The sequence below is a fragment of the Cibotium barometz genome, chromosome 27 (genome assembly GCF_041138505.1).
Source record: "Cibotium barometz isolate CiBa-2024 chromosome 27, ASM4113850v1, whole genome shotgun sequence".
Classification (NCBI taxonomy): Eukaryota; Viridiplantae; Streptophyta; class Polypodiopsida; order Cyatheales; family Cibotiaceae; genus Cibotium; species Cibotium barometz.
In genome coordinates this window covers 53,526,728-53,549,396 of record NC_141072.1, presented here as the reverse complement: position 1 = coordinate 53,549,396, position 22,669 = coordinate 53,526,728, and the positions used below count along the sequence as shown (strand labels likewise).

Genomic DNA, 22,669 nt, shown 5'->3' with positions numbered 1-22,669 from the left:
GCATTGGTACCCGATTGGTGGGATTCCTAGAACCATAGTGTCAGACCGAGATGCCAAGTTTACCAGTCATTTTTGGAGGGCATTGTTTGATAATTTTGGTACTAAGTTGAATTTTTCCAGTGCATTCCACCCACAGACAGATGGCCAGACAGAGATATACAACCAGTTGGCCTTTGATGTGCTGAAGTGTTATGTCCACGATCAGCAAGGTAAGTGGGAATCGTTTCTGCCTTTAGTTCAAGCTGTTTTGAATGACTCTTTTTCTTCAGCTATTGGCAGGACTCCATATGAGGCAGCGTTTGGAAGACCTTTCCAGTCGTTGTTAACCAGGACGTCGTCTTCAGTACCGGAGGCGAACAGAGTGACGGAGTCTTACCAGGAGATCCTAGAGTCCGTCAAAGACAGATTGGCTAAAGCGCAAGAGGCCTACACTCGACAGGCCAATAAAGACCGAAGGGACATGAAGTTTTCGGAAGGAGATTGGGTATATCTTCGGATTATGAAGCAAAGATTAAAGCAGGTGGGCAAGCGATGCCCAAAGTTGTCTTTCAGGAGCTTCGGACCTTTCCCCATCCGGAAAAAGATTAATGAGGTGTCTATGCAGTTAAAGCTACCTCCGAGTTGGACTATGCACGATGTATTTCATGTCAGTTGGTTAAAGCCATATGCAGGTCCACCCCCTTCAGAGGTCAAAGACGAAGCGGAACCAGACATCATTGATGAAGCAGAAGTAATGGTTCCAGAACAGATCCTTCTGCACCGTTTCAAGCATGGCTCCGGCCGAAGACTACGACAGTTCCTCACGAAGTTTCAGGACCGAGGAACTCATGAAGCGGTATGGCTCGACAAAGAATTTTTCGAAGATTATCCGGCTTTATTGACGGATTATTTGGAGGCTATGCAGCTTCCGTCAAGTTAAGCAGAAGGGGATGTCACGTGCATCCCGCACTTGGATGCCACGTGGACATTCTGTACAGAAGGTGCAGGACCTGGGATGGTGAACTGGTCCCATGTGAGCCCAGTCCGGGACGAGTCAGCCAGGGATCCATCTCAGTCGTCCGAGGTCAGGTGTGCATTGTCCTGCACATGAGTCCAAGGTCAGGTGTGCATTGTCCTGCACATGAAGCAGTGCCAGTCCGCGCTGTGAGTCTCCCTCTGGAATGATGTCGGATGTGCTGTGTATCTGGTTTGCAACTGGATGCCAGACATCTGTAGGCATGTAGTTTGCATGTAGAGATGGGGCCAGCCCATAGGGCTACCCCAGTGTAGGTATTTGCATGTGCATACTTAGATGGGCATGGGGGAGGTGTAGAACCACCCCCAAGGGGCCAGGAGGGCCCAAGACTTTGCCCACCAGCCAAGGCAAGGGCTGGAGGGGCAGTCGGCCAGCTCCAGAGCCTCTGGACAGGCAGCCGACAGAGGTTTAAACCCTAAGACAGCAGGCGGCCAGGTGTGGGGGGCAGTCCCACACCTCTGCGTTGAATGCCCAGCAGCCAGGGTGCTGTCCCAGCAGGCTGCGCAGGCTGGACAGGCTCTAAACAGGTGTGAAAGCACTTTATTAAAGTGTGAACACCTTTTATTACAAGACTCAGTCGTGGGGCTGTTATGAGCAGGCCGACTGCATGATATGAGGGGTATAAAAGCCCAAGTCTTAAATCATTGTTTCCATCTCACAATTCACCAAGAGCCTCAAGCATTCAAGGGCCAGGACAGCCAAGGGTTTTGCTAAAGCTAAGGGGTGAAGGACTGAAGGTCAAGGGCAGGTTTTCCAGCCAAGAAAAGGTCAAGTACTTTGTATTTGTTTCAGATTTACATCATTCTAATAAAGCAAATACACCATCCGTGGTGGGGGCCCTACAGAGGGTAATTGGGACCCAATACTGTGTCCTTCTCCATCTCCCCCTTCTCTCTCTATTTTTCTGCACATCGTCTTTCAATTGTGCGTTAATTCCGTCGCGAAAAGAGTGCTGTTTTCTGAGTTTTGAAGTACCGATCCTTCTCCGAAGCTTCCGCACATTACACCCCCCCTTCGCCAGCCCTCTCATTCCCCCCGCCCCTCCTTTCGCGCTGCTCCCCCCCCCCCCCCCCCCCCGGTTTTTTTCTTCGCCGCCTTACCCCTCCCTCCCCGTCTTTCTGGTTTTTTCCGCCCCCCTGGGGTTTTTTCCTTTTTTTACCTTCCGCCTTCCCCCTCCGCCCTTCGTGTGCAGCTCGGTTCTTGCAGGTCTCTCCGCATTCGCTCCACCTTCGCCATAGCTTCAGACTCTGATGGAGGCTCCTCCTGCCCCACCTCAGAGGGACTCTTCCGCAGCCCCCTCGCCCGCCCCTGAGGATACCCCCATCAGGCTTTCTCTTTCGCCAGAAGAGGAAGCGAGCCTCGCCGCAATGGTGGAACACCTCCAGGCACATTCCACCATCTGCCGTATAGTCGGCACTCGCCCCAGCAGAGGGGAGATCTGGGATCTTCTCCAGGCCCGCCTGCTTGCAGATGTGGGCAAGATCCTAGACGTTCAGCTACTAGGCCGTGGACACTACCAGATCGAGTTCGAGACAGCCCAGAGCGTGGCCCAGGTCCTTGCCATGAGTCCCCTTGACATCAGGGGCGCTCGGGCATTCTTCAGACCTTGGCAGCATAATGGCTTTGACCCAGCAGCAACGGCCGAGCAGGGAGAGCGCCTTTTCCATGTTACAGTTTGCTTCCCTGGACTCCGTCACAAGTACCTTCTGCTCCTTTCGAGGCTAGGGGCACTGGTGGGCTCGGTGCTCGAGATTGGCCCCACAGCAGCTTCAGTGGTGGCTAGAGCAACTGGGCTACCTTCAGTCAGAGTTTTGGTTCCTGACATCTCCTCCCTTCCGAAGGTCATTCAGCTACCTAGGATAGGGGGGGGGATGGATTGATCAGAGAGTGGAGTTCTCGGGGCTCCCGAACCAGTACTTTATTTGTAGGCAGGTCGGCCACCTGGCCAAGGCCTGCCCTCACAGGAGACCCCGACCTTCACCGCAGCAGCAGGCCTCTGATGGCACGCCCACAGATGCGGCTCCGCAGGCAACCTCCGAGACACCTGCTCAGCCCACACAGACCTCGGAGTGGCAACCTGAACATGGGCGCCGTCGAGGGAGACAGCCACAGCAGCACGCCCAGAGACCGATGCAGCAGCAGCCACAGTCTTAGCATCACTAGGTTCTCGTGAGGAACAGCTTTGCTCCCCTCCAGGAGGAGACCCCAGCGCCGACTGAGGACCAGGAGATGCCAGCACCCCCTCCTTCGCCCCCACCCCCCCCTCCCCCGTCCCCCCCTCCTGCCTCGCTTCCATCTTCGCCTCCTACCGTCCCCGCTCCGGTTTCGGCAGCGGCTCCTTCTCCACCCCCTTCTCCCACCCCCCCCCCCGCCTCAGCTCCCCGGGAGGCCCTGGCAGTCCCCTGGCGCTCACCTGCAGTCCGGAGGGCTCTGAGCACCGACCTTGCTCGAGCACCGCAGAGGAGACTTACCATGCCGATTCGGGCTTCACGGATATCATCTATCCGCAGTCGGCTGAGTCGTCTCGGCACTACACAGCGCTCGGAGGCTTTTGATTACTCCTTCACATGGCTTTTTGGAGCAGAGGGCCCCCATGAGCCAGCACCCATCAGAGTGCATGTAGTGATACCTCCGGCCCGCGGGGAGGAGGCACTTGATTCAGCAGTGGCCTTCTCATTCCCTCTCTGTGGCCCATGCGACCGGGAGTGGACTCTGGAGCTCGCTCTTAGCACTTTGAAGACTCTGGCAGTTGAGTTTTCTCATCATGTGAGCGATCTGGAGGTGACAGATGTGATAGGCCGACTATGGGAGTTGGCTCATTTTTTCTTGGATCCCAGAAGTGTGGATGCCTCAAGGATTCGTCATTTGGTCGTTCGCATAGTGGCAAACTTAGCACGCGACCCTGGATATGTATGCATACACGAGGTTGCTCTGTCTGAGCGGGAGGCAGTCGCCATCGGACACAGCCCACTGGCGCCTAATCCGTGATTCTTGCAGTACACCGGGTGGCCTTGAGTTTCCCGTGCGCTGAGCGTTCTGCTGGGCAGATTCACAGCCGCTCGGATGGGGACTATTCTCCATCCAAGCCGCTAGCGAAGGCCCGCCGTACGGCTGAGACAGCATCCACCTCAGCAAGTCATCCATGAGGATCATCTCATGGAATGTACAGGGCCTTGGCGGAGCACATTATATACGTTATCGTGGTTGCTTGAGGCAGGAGCTTCAGAGATGCCTGGTTGGGGACAGTATTGATATTTTGATGATGTAGGAGCACCACTTGGGTGAGAGCAGGATCCGGAGATATGGTTCGGTGATGCCTGGTAGATGGGACACCTTTTGGTCTGCAGGGTTTGGCCCTTTGGGTGGGCAGGGAGGAGTATGTATGGTCATTGCGGATGTATGGTAGCAGGCCATTGTGGATCGCGAGATCATTGTGCCTGGTAGAGCACAGTATGTCATTCTGAGGACGCATGATGAGCTCTTTGGCGTGCTCAATGTCTATGCGCCCAACCATGCTAGTGCCAGAGCAGAGTTCTGGACCCAGGTTACGGATGCATTGCCAGAGGCCGCACATTGGTGTGTTGGGGGAGACTTCAACATGCTTGAGGACCCGGCCGATAGGGTGGTAGGCAGTCATGTTACAGTGCACGGCACGGAGCTTGCAGCTTGGGAGCGATTTTGCATGTCACTGAGGATCACTGATGCATGGCAGCATGGGGCCTTCTCCCGCTCTCAGGACAGTCTTAGTTTCTCTCGGTCGGATCGCCGGCAAGGAGGGACTAATCTATCACGGATTGATCGCTTCTATGTGGGCGACAGGTTAGGGGAGCGAGGGGGCTCCGTTGGCATTCTCGCTGGCACCTCTTTTTCAGACCATGCGCCAGTTATTTTGACACTTGAGGAGAGGACACGGGAGACCCGCTTGCAGTTGAGGATCCCAGAGAGGGTTCTTACAGATCCTAGTCTCGCTGAGGACATTGAGAGGATATGGCATGATAGTCAGAGCTCCAACCAGGATGCAGCAGGCCAGTGTGCCCAGGGACTCATCGAGCTTAGCTCTTTTCAGCACGCTGCAGCCTTGACACAGCTGGGACAGACTCGCGAGCGGGAGCATCGGCTGAGACGCAGCCTTGCTTCACTTCAGCACCTTCAGGAGCAGCAGCCTGCATGTGAGTGGGTGGCGTCCCAGCTGAGCCAGGCACGCCAGGAGGTTAGAGAGGCAGAGGAGCAGAGACATGAGTTTTACTATCGTCGCTAGGCCTCTCACTGGACGCAACTTGGTGATAGAGTGACTGGGGAGTTTTTTGAGATTACTGGACCCCGCCATGCTCGAGCAGGAGTCCGCCAGCTTGGGAGGCCGGACGGATCGGTAGCTACTGAGCCGGAGGAGATCAGAGCCATTGCCACTGGGTTCTATAGAGACCTGCTTTCAGCGGAGCCAGCCACCTACTGAGGCTCGGGATGCTTGCAGACAGACTGTGTGGGCCCATGTGCAGAGGAGGGTCACAGATCGTATGCGTACAGTTCTGGGTGAGCCTCTTTCAGAGGTTGAGCTTGCTGAGGCCTTGAGGGTCCTTCCGCGCCATAGTTGCCCAGGGGAGGACGGATTGACGCCTGCCTTTTTTATGCGCTATTGGGACCTTTTGGGGCCAGGCCTCCGCAGGGGCTTTCAGTATGTTTTGGACACTGGGGTGATGCCACAAAGCTTTTCAGAGGGCTTGATCTTTCTTATCCCCAAGGGGGAGGGAGTATCAGATGATATTCGGCATTGTAGACCTATTACGATCCTCAATACTGTCTACAAGGTCCTAGCAAAGGCCTTGAGCTTGAGGATCCAGCCCTTCCTGGGGGAGTTGATTCATACTACCCAGACAGGATTCGTCAAGGAGCGTAGTATCCTTGACAACATTTTCACCTTCTGGGAGGCGACGGCCCGAGCTAGATTTCTTGGTGAGGACTTGGTCGTGATGCTTCTCGATTTTGAGAAGGCATACGATAGAGTCGATTGGGGTTTCTTAGAGGGCACTATGCTTCGCCTGGGCTTTGAGCCAGGTTGGATTCGAGGGGTGGTGGCTCTATATTCCACAGCTCGTAGCCAGGTGCTGATTGCAGGAGGACGGGGGCCGAGTTTTGAGCTGACCAGATCAGTCCGTCAGGGGTGTCCTCTCGCCCCGTTTCTTTTTCTCTTCTTTGCTGAGGCTATGAGCATGTATCTGACGGCAAAGGAGGTTGGTTTGAGAGGACTCCAGATCCCAGTCCGGGGGGAGGACCTGCTCGATGCTGAGTTTGCTGATGACACGGGCTTATTTTTGCATGGCCAAGAGGCCAATCTTCATTGGGCAGAGCAGTCGCTCCAGGTTTTTAGTGCAGCTTCGGGAGCATTGATCAATTGGCGCAAGACAGTGGCCTTTTGGATCAGTAGCGCTCCCACTCCGGCATGGAGCCCAGACCCGGGTTTTAGATGGAGTCCTCCTGGCACAGCAGTGCGATATTTGGGATGCCAGATTGGACTAGATTTGTCACCTGAGCAGCAGATTGCCCCGCTTCTTCTGAGCATTCGGAAGAAGCTTTTGTATTGGAGTACAGCTCGGCTATCCTTGGCTGGGAGGGTGGTGGTGGCAAATCAAGTGCTTTTAGCGACCATGTGGTACATTACGTCTTGCTGGATCTTCTCGAGATCTTGCATCAGCCAGGTATAGAGGCTGATCAGGAACTTTCTTTGGTCTGGGCAGGATGGTCAGCCAGCCCGGGCAAAGGTTGCTTGGGCAGTTATTACACTTCCGCTAGCCCAGGGAGGCTTGGGCATTATAGATCCAGTTGATCAGAGTAGAGCCTTATTGGGGAAGCTTATTGTTCGGGGGCTGCTTCCAGGCGCTGAGCCTTGGAAAGAGCTGCAACGGGTGCAGGCTCGGGCTCCCCCAGCAGGGGGCACTTGGGCACCAGAGATACGATGGATCTTCATAGAGATGAGGAGGACAGGCCTCAGTAGAGGATGGGAGGACAGATTTGCCTTGAGCATCCTGGGAGTTGCTGAGACCGGGGCTCTCTCAGAGACCTCCTTCTTGTGCTGAGGAGCGGGCCAGACAGCCGCTTATCTAGAGCCCAGCGGTTCGCACAGAGCAGGGTCATATGCTGGGTTCTCGGCCTCGTCTAGCCTGGGGACCATTGGCGGCAGGCCCAGCACGTAGTTTTGGAGATTGGCAAGCCTTCTGTAGCCTCCTAGAGGAGATCCAGGTGGAGAGGCTGAGTCACTTCAGAGGGGGGTTGATTATGAGGGATGACATTCAGGAGGCACTCACAGAGGAGTGGTTCACGCCTCTCGAGCTAGTGGCCCCACGGTGGATGGGAGCCTTTACACAGTTGGAGATCCTGATTGCTGTCAGAGCTTGCACTAAGGATGGCAGATGCCTCTACTATGAGATCCAGGATGAGGGCAGACTTCAGAGAGTGGAGGTGGAGTCGCCTTTGGTTGCAGAGTGCATCTTTCAGAGGATACGGGTAGTGGCCGCCGCTTCTCGGAAGTGGCATATTGACCCAGACCCTGCAGATGTGCTCCCTGATTGGCGCATATGGGCATATGCAGCGTGCCCCTTGGCTCGGCTCCAATGGGACCCTGGTGAGTACGAGTGGCATGATCCTTATGCATCCCTTGAGGCCACAGAGATCACCTTTTTCCAGGGTATACTGTTCGGTTGGGGCGACATATTTTGACGGCGAGGAGGATGGTCTCTCCAGCTGCATCGGGGCACTGGCGGCTACAAGGACTCTCACAGGAGTTCCTGGAGGATTTTTGGACCCGGCTCTGGGCTAGTCGACAGGCACGCAGGATCTCGACTTTCCAGTGGCTGGTCGCCCACAGGGGCTCAGCAGTTGGCACCTGGCTTGTCTACAGCGGTCTTCCGGCGGCCTGTGTCCAATGCGGCCACCCTCTGGAGACACAGAGACATTGCCTATGGGACTGCCCTCAGGCGCAGCAGATTTGGCTGCGGATGCTGCGCATTCTGGCCCCCCTCTCTCCAGAGGGTATGTTTACGTGGGGTGCCGCTGCTTGGTCGACTTCGTCAGGGCCAGCTATGGGCTATGAGACGGAGCAGGACAGCCAGGCCATCAGATTCATTAGGGGCCAGCCTCGCCTTGTTCCTTCACCGGATTTCTCTTCCGCCAGCTGGACACAAGAGAGGGATCTACGATGGGAGCTCCTCAGCAGCCTCACCATCTGGTTCATCTGGAGGGCCTGGTGTTTCAGGGCCTTTGAGGGGAGACTGGAGCCACCAGCAGAGAGTGTTCAGGGGATTTAGCAGGTGTTGATCCACACCCTGCGAGGACAGTATGACCACATCTGGGGCGACTCGGATGAGGCGATCTTGCGGCACCAGGCTTTTCGCACCACTTGGCGCAGCGGCCCCTTCTATACCCTACACGCGGGGTCCCCCCGTTGGCACTACAGGCCACCTGTTTGGCTTTTCCCCCCTCCTATTGTATGATATAGCCCCTCAGTTCTTTGTACTGATACTTGTACTTTTCAGCACCTAGGGAGAGTCTCCCTGGCTGCCTTGGTTTTGTTCTCTGCTCTGTTTTCTTATGAGCAGGAGAGGATCTTTTGTAGCCCTACGGGCGTTTTTATATAACTAATGAAAGGATCTTTTCTCGGAAAAGAAAAAAAAAACTCCATCCTTGGGGAATGGTTTTCGATGCATCTTTCCCAAAATACACCCCTCACATACATGTCTTGTTGGAGACTCAAGAGGTGGCATATTATCAACCATATGATGCTTCTGCAAAAGCCTCAAACTCCAAAAATTTACATGCCTAAAACGAGCATGCCAAAGCTCTGCATCATGCATAGCAGGAGTGTGGGCAGCCATTGTATGTGCATATCATAAGTACGCTCATCATAGCTGTCTAGCTTCTACAAGCCTTTGTATCGTGTTCCAGAAGTGACTATTTCATAACCCTTTGATGGGTCTTTCACTAAACACTTCCCATCTTCAAATTCAACCTTTAAGCCTTAGTCGATTATGGCTAAGAAGGAGAGCAGATTTTTCTTTATCCCTAGAACATACAACACTTTTGTCATACATATATTTTCACCATTGGTTGCAACCAATATGACATTGCCAATTCCCTTTACTGGATAAGTGGTATGACCTATACATGATACAGTGCAGCCATTAGAAGCATAAACCAAGTGCTGAAATACATCTTTACATGAAGTGATGTGGCTCGAAGCACCACTATCAAAATACCATGATACATCCTGTCTGTCGGATGCAATGCAAGACATATCTATGTCACTAGTGCATTTGACCAAAAAAGTATACTCTTCTTGAATTACATTAGCCAATTGCTCTGCTTTGTCATCAAAAGAGTCTGCTACTGCATGGCCAGCATCTTTCTTCTTCTCTTTTGCAATCCACTTTCTACATTCATTGTAGTGGCCAGGCTTATGGCAATAGTGACATTTGCAAGGCTGTCCATGACCAACCTTACTAGACTGGTGTCCCCCATGCTTAAAGCTCTTTGCTTTACCCTTATCCTTGGCTATAAATGCTTTTATTGAATTGAAAAACACCTTTTGGAGTACCTATAGAGAGGCACACAAGGAATCTTTGACGGCACAGGTGGGGACCGTGCAAGCACAACCTAGTCGGAGGCGAGAGCAAAGGGGGTCGGACTACAAGCGGGATGGTGCGTCGACAGCAACCACGAGATGCAAGTGAACAGACAGCAACGGCAATATGGCCAAATACGTCGACGACGACGAGCTCCAGGCAAAGTGACGGCAGTCGAGGCTGGAGACAACATGCGGACGGCGCGAGCTGTAGACGGCAAAGAGTAACTGGCGACAAGCGGAACCGTGACGGTAACTGTCATCATTGGGAACGGATGGAAGTCGCTGTCGAAGATATGGAGCCCAAAAAAAACACAAATCTGACGGATGCCACATAAGCCACAAGTGTGGCTGAGCTGCACCGGGGACCACCTACTGTGGTGATAGCACTGCCGGTTGGCCGCACTAGTGCCGCAGCCTGTGGAGGCGAAAAAGGGCTAAGCTTGGCTGGTCGGGCGGCGCACAGTGGCGACAGAGCAGTCACGGACGGAGACACAGCGGCGGCGGACGGGACTGTCGACGAAGGCCTACAGTCGGAAGGAGCAGCAAGTCGTGCAGGAGCAGGAAGGCTCTGATACCAAATGTTGGGACTCACACACTTACACACACAGTAGGGTTTCCTAAACATTAGGGTTAGCTATAAAAACAGGAAGCTCACACAAAAAGAGAGAGAGAGCAAGACACAAAGTGCGTGGTTGATCACAAATGCAAGTCAACCCTTGCATGTGAGTCACATCCATATAATATCCAAGTACAAAAGTTATATGGATAGAGTGTCCTTTCACACTTGATATCCAAGGGGAAAAACCACATGGGAAAAAGTGCCCGTGTTTAAGCCCTGTTCACACGTAGCACTACTATAAGTGAGCATATGCCTACATAAAGGAGTGCCTCACCAAAGCGCATGAAGCATATAGTAGGCAAGCCAACAAGTCTAGAAGAGATGTCAACTACAAAGAAGGGGATTGGGTGTATCTCCGGATCATGAAGCAGAGGTGGGGAAGTGTTGTCCCAAGCTCTCGTTTTGAAGCTTTAACTCTTTTCTGATCATCCAAAAGCTCAGCAATGTCTCCATGAAGCTAAAGCTACCAGACAGTTGGACTATGCATAATGTCTTCCATGTTTCTTGGTTGAAGCCCTATGTTGGACCAACATTGCAGGAGATTAGAGCAACTTCGTCATTCTTGTAACCTCGCCTTGATGAGTAAAGTGGTGCAGTCATATGAGCCTACTACAGCTAAAGACGCTCTTGCTCTTCCTGAGTGGTGGACAGCCATGGAGGCCGAGATTGACTCCATTGAAAGGACCGGTACATGGGAGCTTGTGGACCAGCCTTTGCATAGGCAAGTCATTGGGGTCAAGTGGGTCTTTACAACCAAGTTTCATGCCAATGGTTCTCTGGACAAACACAAAGCCAAATTGGTTGCAAACACGAGGAAACTTTTTTCCCTACAGCCAGATACACAACAATCTAGACAATTCTTGCTCTCTCCGCTCATTCTCACTAGCTGGTCTATCAAATGGATGTCAAGTCTGCCTTTCTCAATGGCGACTTGCATGAGGAGGTCTATGTTGAACAGCCTCCAGGTTTTCAAGTTCCTGGACACGAGGGAAAGGTGTACAAATTACACAAAGCCCTTTATGGTTTGACACAAGCACCCACAGAATGGTATCATAAGATTGATGCATTCTTTCTTTCCCTTGGCTTCCATAGATGCTTTGCAGACAGCAATCTCTCTGTCTTTGCTCAAGATGCTTTGATATGTTTGATCGTCTTATATATTGATGATTTGTTGATCACTGGCTCTCATCTTGCCAAGATTGAACAGCTGTGGTCAGATTTAGCTCACTTTTGAGATGATTGCTTCTCTTGGTATGGAGGTCCGATGGATCCTAACTCCAAGCTTTCCCGAGAAGATTCTACTCCCATCTTTGAGGACGGTACGCAGTACCGGAGTCTGTGGGTTCTCTTATTCACTTGACTTATTCTAGGCCCAACATTTCTTACAATGTCAATGTTCTCAGTCAGTTCTCTTCCACTCCTTGACATTCTCATTGGTAGGCCGATCTCAGGGTTATATTTTTCCCACCTTTTATTGGGTGTTTTTCCTAGTCATGGACCTTGTCCTCAGACCTTGAAGCTCTAATACCAAAGTTACATGCACGGAAAATGTCTTCTTTCAGCCCTAAGTACCTTTCATAGGAACATCCTGACGCAAACTCACATAGATAGAGAGAGAAGAGAGAGAGAGAGAGAGAGAGAGATGGCTGTGTATTCAGTATATTCATACGATACAAAAAAATGTATATGTCTGTACAAATTCTGAGGCCTTTGGCCTGCCCAAAAGGTGACTAATGACCTTCTAAATCGTATCTATGACCTGCCTCCATTTGGGAGAGAGATAAGTAACACAAAATACCTGCTCAGTCTTATATAGTATCCAAACATACTGCTCGGCCTGCTGAATATCTTGTCGGCCAGTTTTCCGCTGCCCCACGACTGGAATATTCATTAAGGTCCTTTCACATGTGTGGCCACCTGGATGCCTGCCGACTGCTGTCCAGCCCTCTCTGGTGCCTTGCTGAGCATTTCTAGGTCCTACATCTTCTGCCTGGTGTCTCTGCCATGTCCATGTGGTGACATCTGAGGATGGTTTCATTGTGATTCCAAGATACATACAGATCCATGTCACATGCCATGCATATCGTGATTGGCCAACTCAGGCTGTCTTCTGTCTACAGTGGCAGAGCTGATGATACCCCACTCGAGGATCAGATGTGCAAATTACCACAGGACAGGTGGAAGATGAGGCACACTACATGCTTAGCCCCGGCCTACTATGATTTATAGGGGAGATTCCACTGCCTCTGCCATGAGGGGTTTGGTCTACTTGCACAAGTGATGCAGTTTGATGATCAAAGAAATGCTTAGGCATGTACTTACTGGAGCTCGAACGTCATAGGGGTGCATTACTGAGACCGCATACCACATGATACTTCCCAGAGGGTCATTACAGATTTCTTCAGTCGTCACATCAGAGTCCACCATCCACACTAGTGGTCCGGTCCTCCACCCTAGAGGGGTCCTCAGTGATAGAGCTCAATCTATTTTGCAGGCCAAACTTCCCTGACCCATAGCTTCACGACCCTCCACCGGACAGATGCGGCTATAGGCCATGACAAGCTTCCATAGATCTGTATTGGCTGAGGCGGCATCCTTATTAGTTGATCATGGCCCGTACAGGGTCACATGCTGACATCACATCTGTATACACTAATGATAGTCATTTTTCCTTTTCTCAGTTCCTTTTCTGTATGCAGAGTCACATGCTGACATCACACCTGTATACACTAGTGAAAAGTCGTTTTTCCTTTGCTCTAAATTACTTTTTCCATGGCTCAGTATATCCATTGTACCACTTATGGTCTCATAGACCCTTGATGTCTTCTGTAGACGTTAATATTACTCTCTCTCTCTCTCACACACACACACAATCTGTCTAACCCATCAAACCACATAGACTTGAACACTAGTAAGATATCTTGATGACCCCCGTAAAGCCAATTGAAGATTGGATTCAGGAGCAAGAGAGGCCTGCCCTTGGAAATTATTATGAGAAATATATACAAATATCTGGAGTACTCTTGGTGGTCAAAGTTAAAACCGACAAGGGATGCCCGCAGGCAATGTCCGCCCTGACGGGACAGTGAAGGGTGCACTCAGTTACATTCCTTAGCTCCCAAGTTATTATCGTACACAGAAATAGCACGCCCAAGCCATTGGGACCTTCTTACCCTCTACCAGTATGGATCTATCACTGTAGGTAGTTTCAACCTTTACACCAACCTGTCCCATCTGAAGCAACCCCCTCAGATGAAATAAAATAAGGTGTGACATCACACTGCCATGTCATCTGGAGAGCATTCATCGTACCTGATCATCTGGAGAGCATTCATTGTGCCTGAAGGGTGGGAGCTGCTGGGCCGGGCAACTGTTGCACTGGTGCTCACGTTGACCACTTCTTTGCCCTTGTTTGACTGCTGCTTTGGATCCTTTGGGAAATCTCAACCAATGTTGTAACCAATTTGCCCGAACATCTGCATATAGGGTTGGCCGCACAAACCGGCTGACGTCTTCTAAGATCAAGAAACTTGCAGAAAGGAGTGAGGTACTCACTAGTCTTCCCCTTCAGTTTTCGAGAAAAGTTTCCTAGTCTTCTTCAGCTCCCACTGGTAGTTTAATAGAATGACAGAAGGGCCTCTGTGCAATCATCCCAATTCTGCACTCAGGCCTTTTGAGAGCAGGATCACATGTTGAAAAGATGCTGCCCAAAGGGGTCAGAGAGATGGATAAAGTATTTGTTGCATGAGGGAGATTGATAGCTGTGAGATTGGAGGTCATCTCTGGTGGGAAAAATACGGGAGCAAGGTGGTGGTCTTTATGTGTGCAAGTGATTCATCCATTTGTTCCTGCAAGATGCAGTAAAGTGCAAAATTGTTTTGCCAGAGGGTGACGTCACTATGTACATGAAAAAAGCAACCTTAACTCCACAAAAGTCTACTCACAAAGCTTTGAATCATCAACTCCATCATCACATCATCAGCACCCAAGTGTAGGTTGGCCATCATCTCCAATCGCCACATGGACAACTAGTACTAAACCCCATCCTGGTGCTCCGAAGTCGACAGAATGAATAAAAATTCAGCAGTCACATTATTTATGGTTTCCCAACTGAAACCATCAATGTTCCAATTTGCACATTCAACGCCTTCCTTGGCTACTGGATGCATAGCAAAGGCTATATAGAAAATAGTTGAAGGAAAATTAAACTGTCTTCCTCACCCAAGGAAGCACTATAAATGCATTATGACTACACAAAAGACCTACGAGTGCCTGCCATCCTGCATCCAAACATGGTTGCCCAACTTTGTTGTCCAGCCACCCACACATGGCTGAACATATTGTGGCTACAGCCATGGGCAGCAAGCCCCTGGCAGAGGCTGCTCGCTTGCCTTCCAGGATACTCCAACGACCCTGCCAATGGGTACCACAAGTTGAATGTGTGTCACACACACACATCCCCTCCCCCCCTTTTCAGTGTCAACTATTCCTTTGAATTAACTGTTTTACAGTACGCAGCAGCCTTTGCACATAGAAGGACTCACACTATCCAATGCCATACACTCGTCTAGGCAGAGCAATTCAACACCCTCTTCTAGGCAAAGGAAAAAGAGGCAACAGACTACCTACTCACCCAGAATCTCTAGACAAATGTTAAAACACTGCTAAAATTCTACTTATATAATTTTTTAAAGGCTTGTTAGTGCTATTTCAAGAAGCGAGAAGTCCTTACAATGGGCCAAGTAGCATTGATGTTCTTTGCAAAGTGATGTAGCATGATGCAGCCCCAACGAGACCCTTCAACACATCAAACATTGAGATTTTAATATTTTTAAACCCACTGTATTCAAATAAAAAATGTTCATGGCAACTACAACTACCTGTCGTGCAGCAAGCACCGCTACTCGGGCTTGCAAGTTTGAAGCTGCAGCTTGCCCACCCTTGAACCACCACCAAACCAACTCATACTTAGTAGGCAGAATCAAAAGACATTTATCCCACTTAAGTATACATAATACCTTTTTCAAGACCTCTTTTGCCACCTGGTAGCGGGCCGTCTCTACAAGGACTCTTCCTCCGAGTTTTCTTGCCATCTGTGAGACCACTAACATGCATGTCCAGAAAAGTTAAAATGGAACCCCAGTAGAACGGCACCCAAGACAAGGGGAAAGACAATAAAGCATTCAATAATAAGGATTGCAGTAGCATCTGACCATCTTTTGGAAAAAAGAGACTGTGAAGACGCTTCCTCCCTATAAAGCAGAAAAAAAAAGATTTTGAGAGCATGCTTGTCTCCTTACGCCCCCCCCCCCCCCCCCCCCCCCCCCCCAAAAAAAAAAAAAAACAAGCAAACAAACAAACAAACAAACAAACAAGAAGACATGAAAAAACCTTCTGGTAAAAATAATACACCATAGAAACAGCCTGATAAGAACCCTATGTTGAGGTAAAGACTTAGGAGAGATGGCCACTCTGAGAGGAAGGCCATATGTCAATGAAAGAAGGAACGGCCACACTGGCAGCGTGCAGCACTATTGTTGTGCCTCTGGACAAGAAAAGTCCAACCACCGATTGTGCAAAAGATCTACTCTCCTTTTCTACATAGCCATAAAATCACCATATAGATGTTCCAAGAGACCTTGGAGCATGTGAATTAGATACCTCTGAATGACGTTGACAGACTCCGTTGCTGAAGTGGAAGTCCTCCTATGCAGCCGCCCAGAGGCTCCCGATATTCCCTATTTTAAAATATTGGTTGGCCTGGGGGGGAGGCATTTTTTTACAGGAGCTAGAAGGTACACTGGTAGCAGCGCCCAATGGAAGGCCCAGGGTCTATCCACTGACTTTCTCAGAGATTAGTGGCACCGGCTTTGGGACAGCTTCTGACCTCAGAAGATTACTTTTTTCCTTTGGTTTCTTGCACATTGTTGTCTGCACGTGGTTGGCCATCGCTGGACGTCTACCACTGTGCAGCTGGTGCCACACCCCAGTGGAGACTCAAGAGACATTGCCTTTGGGATTGCCCATAGACTCATTAGGTTATCAGAGCCCAGCACTCTTCACTTCATTACATGGGGCACAATTTCTTGGGCCTGTGTTGTTGCCCTCCTCGTCCTCCTTTTAGAAGCAGTCCTTGATGACATGTCCCTTCTTTTTGTGGACTTGATTGCTGAAGAGGCTTGAGTGCAGACTACTTGCTGATGCATGAGGGGGTTGGGGCAACCTTCAAGTATGGCCCATGGGGTTTGGTCGACTATCGAAGGGGTTGACTGCCTGCCTGACTTGCTGCACTGCGACTGCCTTGCCCAAACTGCCTGACACCTGCCCCCACACATGGCTTACCCGGGTGCTACTGCTGAGATGTTTTGGCCACCCTCATGGCTGTTGTTGTGGACACTTGGGTCCCTCCAATACCACTCGCCTGGATCCCACTGGAAACAAGCCAGGGGGCAGCTCTCAGCTCTCCCATACCCAATGTCGCTAAGTCAGATTGTCTGCCACCTTCGCTGGGGAAGCATCAATGAACCATCGACGGTCATGCAAGCCCACTATCCTCAACCTTTGGGGCCAAGAAGGGTGGGTGACACTAGACAGCAAGGTGCCCATGGATCAGCCAAGCTCTGTGCACAGTTGGCCACAGTTGGTAGAGTTAGCACAATTGGCCAACTAACCAACCCTAGCAGCTGACCAGCCCTATATAACAGAAGTTTGAGGGTCATTTAGGCATGTGCAAGGAAACGAAGGTTCAGCCACAGTACCCTAGGTTAATCCCAACATTCTCAAGATTGCATCATCAATTAATAAACTCAGGATCATGTGAGTGATCATAATACATGGAAGTTCACCTCCCAATTGACCACCATGCAGGATAAGTATGAGTCAACGTAATGAAATTACCTCACAACTAAATCAGCTTTTGGAGAAGAGTCTTATATGGCCAAGTTGTTCTCTGTATCGTTTCTCCTGTAGAAGAAGGATGGTACATGTCGTACTACGTGTGTGGATGACAGCTCTTAACAAGGTGACACAATCAAAAATACCAAGAATTGATGGCATCTTGGATAGCATGGACGGATCAACATTTTCAACCAAATCGATTTGAAGACCGGGTTCCATCAAATTAGGATAGCACCTCAAGAACTCCACAACTCTGCTTTTTGGAAAAACCTTTGGGTTGTATGAGTTCATCATGCTTCCTTTTGTGTAAACCAATGCTTTGGCTACATTCAACCATATGATGGACCATTTTTTTCGAGATCATAGAAAGTTGTCAATACTTTCAATGATATCTTGATTTATTCCAAAAATGAAGAGAGATACATCTCTTCATCCCTATGCACTACATTAAACTATTTACAACCCATAAACCCTTACCATGCAGCCTCACCTGCAAAAGGACCTTCAATATCTCTTCACCTCCTAGCTTGAGGGCAACATGCCAATTTTTTGAGTATTGAGTCGTATGATCTATGTTCTCTGCATTACCTACGACTTGGTGCTTCCAAGGAGACTGCAAAGAAGAATTAAACTTTCCCCTGCACATGAAAAAAGATGAGATTGATACACCAATAGGTAGTGAGTTCACGAAACTGATCAAAGAAAGGAAAAATTCTTCACAAGATTGCAGGATGCAATGATCAGTTAAAAACAGCATTAAAAATTACCCAAAAAAAAAAAAAAAAAACTAGTCTGCCCCTAGACTCTAACCATCCTCTAAAAAAGGGAGTCACTGGGCACCATGGGGGGTCACATAAACAGGCAGCTATGGTGGTTACTGACAATGTGGTCATGGAGGGTCAATTTAAGCATGCTATTGTGGATGGTGTGAGCTTAGACAGCAACTTCAATGCAAATATAATTTAATGCCAAAAAGCATCATTAGCGAAAGCTTAACCCGAAGGCAACCAAACCATCAACGCATGCATGTGAATGTATGCATGTGGATGGGTGTGTGTCTGCTGCATACATTACCATCCTTAAACCAACCTTGTCAAAGGTTTAAAGTGCAGTAGAAGTACAAAGTAAGATAAAACAAGACACCTGGTATTTTGTTGCAGTAGGTGTAAGAAGATTTCGGCTTCTAAATCTTCAGTGGAAAGCTTTGTTGAGCAATGGACATTGAGCTTCACACGAACGCACAAAAGTACATCTCGATATGTTGGTCTCCAACCTCTGACAAATAAAAAAAGATCAACTAATTTTTAGCAAGTTTCTCCCTCATCATCATTACTCATTTTGACAATGGCAACACAAACTGCACGGATGAGACTCGTACCTCCACATAATCACAAAATAACAGTCTAGACATCAATTAGAGTTAATCTATTTGACAAGATTTATATATTCATCTTCAGTGTCGCGTGGATCACTTGTGTGCAGTCCCACATCAGCCGACCAGCGCTGAAGGAATAGGTGACGGGGGAAAAAAGGAAGACATTCCATGCCATATCTGCTAGGTCAAATCCATGTACAGAAGTGATAGTACCTAGATCAGCAACAAGGCAGCCCTAATGTGCAGATCTCAGCCATGCACAAACCTTGGTACAGAAAAAAACATGGATGTAGCTTAAACATTAACATGATAGGAGTTGGGATTTGAATCTAGATCCCAGTTGAGCATTGTACATGTTCATGTTTTGACTCTTGAGTCTAGATCCCAGTCCTGCAATGTGGGAGCCAGCTGAACAAGTGCCTTAATGGGGCTGTGTGCTGGCTGACCAGCAAGACAACCAACCGACCAGCCCCACATCAACCAACCAGCAATAAAGGAACCTACGAATAGGCGACTGGGGGCCAAAGGAAGACATTCAGTGCCATACCTGCTAGATCAAATCCATGTGCAGAAGTGGAAGTGCCTAGATCAGCAAGAAGGCAGCCCTAATGTGCAGATCTCAGTAATGCATAAATCTTGGAACGGCAAAAACCTTTTGTTCATGGATGTAGCTTAACGCTAACATGATAGGAGTCGGGATATGAATCCAGATCCCAGTTCGGCATTGTACATATTCATGTTTTGCAATCTCTATAGTATATTATGTTAGCGTTTAGTTTATTTGTGTAGCTGCAGCATTATGTGATTAGCATTAATTGCCATCTAAACAAGGTTTCACTAGTATTGATCGAGTCACGCTTCCCCACACGTTACTGGCATCAAATCAATGGGTCACCCCAGGCAGCCTGCAACCACATGTGCATTAATTGTTGTAGGAAGCTTAGGTTATGACATTAGGGTTTGTTCCATGAAGTGGAGTCTAGAGACATGGACTCCATAGTAAAGTCATTACAGCAACACGATGTGATCCAGGAGTGTGAAGGAAGATAAAGAACACGAAGCTCGAGAGATAAAGTTTATGGAAGGACCCATCTCTTAGATTGGGACATGTGGCAAGGAGGTGGACCAAAGTGAGACAAGTGGCCTGACACTTGTTAGAAAGTGGATCAAAGTGAGACAAGTGGCCTCACACTTGTCACTTCAGCTATTGTGTGGCTCTCCATTTGTCATTGTAGCCTTCTCTTGCCATTTTAGCTCATGGGAGGCCCAAATCTATAAATTGGAGCCCTCTCTCTTCATTAATAGAGGCTCTCTTGCTGCACACTAGCCTCTACCACCGTTATAGGCTGCCCTAATGATGGCTACTCTCTTTCTCTCTCTCTTGAAGGCTGCCCATGAAGAATACCGGCTGTTGGGGACTGTTTTGGAGGCTTCCATCGCGAAGAAATACTGAAGGCAAGGGTATTTAATCATTTATTATGATTTCTAGCCATTGTACTTATTGCACCAGCATTTGTACTTGCTGTACCTGCTATACCAGCCATCGTACCAACTGTACCAGCTTCTGTACTTGCTGTACCAGCCACCGTACCTGCTGTACCAGCCCTTGTACTGGCTGTACCAACTTCTGTACCTGCTGTACCACCCATTGTACCGGCTGTACCAGCTTCTGTACTTGCTGTGCCTGCTGTACCAGCCCTTGTACTGGCTGTACCAGCTTCTGTACTTGCTGTACCACCCATTGTACCGGCTGTACCAGCTTCTGTACTTGCTGTGCCTACTGTACCAGCCACTGTACCTGCTGTACCAGCCCTTGTACTGGCTGTACCAGCTTCTATACTTGCTGTACCAGCCATTGTACCTACTATACCGGCTGAATGGAGAGTTGTACTTGCTGTACCAGCTCTATTGCATGAAGACCCATGGTTTTTGGGAAAGAATCAGTACCCACACGGAGGTATATGGATTATATTGTTGGCTCGGCATTTCTACAGCCTATGTGTTCAGGCCCTTGGTTGTAGGATTGGCCACCCATTTCTCACATGTTTATTTTGTCGAGTCGTGGGTCTTTTTCTAGATCCAGTTGGCCAGCTCCAGTAGGGGCTATATAAGGCTAGGCTCTTACTCATTTGCAGACACCTTGACAGGGGCTTCCAGGCCCGGGTCCTCCCTCAGGGGAGTAGCTCATCATGCCCGCACTTATGGGGACCACCCCTTGCACAGGGCTGATTGTATCATTGCTTCTTCTTCATTATGCAGATTTGTTTTCTTTCTCTCTGTGCCTATGTCTCACGCTTTCCGCTATGCACTTTTGACAGGCTCTTTGTGAGGTGCCCTATTCCTTGCAGGGCCAATGTGACCGCCGAGGATGTTGCCCGGTTGTTCATTCGGCATTGGTACCCGATTGGCGGGATTCCTAGGACCATAGTATCAGACCGAGATGCCAAGATTACCGGTCATTTTTGGAGGGCATTGTTTGATAATTTTGGTACTAAGTTGAATTTTTCCAGTGCATTCCACCCACAGACGGACGGCCAGACAGAGATATACAACCAGTTGGCCTTTGATGTGCTGAAGTGTTATGTCCACGATCAGCAAGGTAAGTTGCCTTTGGTTCAAGCTGTTTTGAATGATTCTTTTTCTTCAGCTATTGGCAGGACTCCATATGAGGCAGCATTTGGGAGACCTTTCCAGTCATCGTTGACCAGGACCTCGTCTTCAGTACCTGAAGCGAACAAAGTAACGAAGTCTTACCAGGAGATTTTAGAATCAGTAAAAGACAGATTGGCTAAAGCGCAGGAGGCCTACACTCAACACGCCAATAAAGACCGAAGGGATATGAAGTTTTCGGAAGGGGATTGGGTGTATCTTCGGATTATTAAGCAAAGATTGAACAGGTGGACAAATGATGCCCAAAGTTGTCTTTCAGGAGCTTCGGACCTTTTCCCATCAGGAAAAAGATTAATGAGGTGTCTATGCAATTAAAGCTACCTCCGAGTTGGACTATGCACGATGTATTTCATGTCAGTTGGTTAATGCCATATGCAGGTCCAATCCCTTCAGAGGTCAAAGACGAAGCGAAACCAGACATTGTTGATGAAGCAGAAGTTACGGTTCCAGAACAGATCCTTCTGCACCGTTTCAAGCATGGCTCAGGCCGAAGACTATGACAGTTCCTCACGAAGTTTCACGACCGAGAAACCCATGAAGCTGTTAGAAGTCACCTCCTGTCTAGATTTATACACCAGGGCCTTTGTTGTGGGTGTGCCCGCCCTTATCAGGTGTTTTATCATTTTTCCTCACTCCCCGCATTTTTCCGCTATTTTTCCCATTTTTCTGTGGCTTGGGAGGCAGCCCTGAGTTGGCAAGAGGATCCATTTGCTGGCCGACTACATCAGATGTGTGTACTGGAGCTGGCCGACTGTACTTGACACAGTCGTGGACCCTCAGAGGCATGCTACTGGCCGACTGTAGATGCGGTCATTCGGGATCTTCTTGTGTATATCAGAGTAGAGTTACACGCCTACATCTCTCTCTCTCTTGTGCTGTTTTTCTGCATGCGTTTTTTGCTCGTGTTCCCAGATCTGGTCATCATCTCCGCTGCGTATTCTGACATGGTATCAGAGCCCTAGGCTCTAGATAGTTCTTGGGATTTGTGTGAGCAAGAGGGGGACTGTTTTGTGGCTGATTGGTGGACTGTTTTGGACTGTTCGGGAAGAGGAGAAGCAAGAGGACGGCGGGCTGATTTGCTGGACAGCCACTTGCAGGTTTTAGTTCTTCTTTGTTCCCAGCCACCCACCCTTTTCAGAGTACATCCCCGCAATGGCAGATCTGTTTGAGATGGCCGAGAGACATGTGAAGATCCCGACACTCCCCACGTTCCCGATGGACCGTCAGTTGGACGGGGGTAACTACGGCATATGGAAGGTTATGATGGAATCTGTTCTGGAGTCTTACGACCTCGCCGATTTCGTCGTTGTTGGTGTTCCACGGCCGGAAGTAGAGGAAGGGGAGTTACCGTCGATCCGAAAGGACCGGGAGGCTCAGACACAGATGTGGGATCGTGTCAACGCCAGGGTCCGTTCGTGTATCTTTCTCAACTGCACACCATAGGTAATCAATCATGTAAAGCATATGACGCTGGCCAGA

At 49.4% G+C, this 22,669-nt stretch overlaps 1 protein-coding gene across 7 annotated transcripts in view; it reads right to left on the bottom strand.

The window, feature by feature from the left end:
* Positions 1-22,669, bottom strand: part of LOC147623521 (uncharacterized) — a 64,522-nt gene that overhangs the window by 19,143 nt on the left and 22,710 nt on the right. For 5 of the 7 annotated variants that reach the window (XM_086821708.1, XM_086821703.1, XM_086821702.1 and 2 more), the window contains 6 exons: positions 18,289-18,420; positions 17,636-17,783; positions 15,462-15,500; positions 15,267-15,341; positions 15,129-15,188; positions 14,981-15,045 (listed from right to left, as the gene is read on the bottom strand). In XM_086821708.1, coding sequence (XP_086677834.1) covers positions 14,981-15,045; positions 15,129-15,188; positions 15,267-15,341; positions 15,462-15,500; positions 17,636-17,783; positions 18,289-18,420 — 519 coding nt within the window. Of the gene's footprint in view, positions 1-13,565; positions 14,097-14,192; positions 14,359-14,980; positions 15,046-15,128; positions 15,189-15,266; positions 15,342-15,461; positions 15,501-17,635; positions 17,784-18,288; positions 18,421-22,669 lie in introns of those variants that run through there. The other 2 variants (XM_086821706.1, XM_086821705.1) reach the window with 2 other exon arrangements.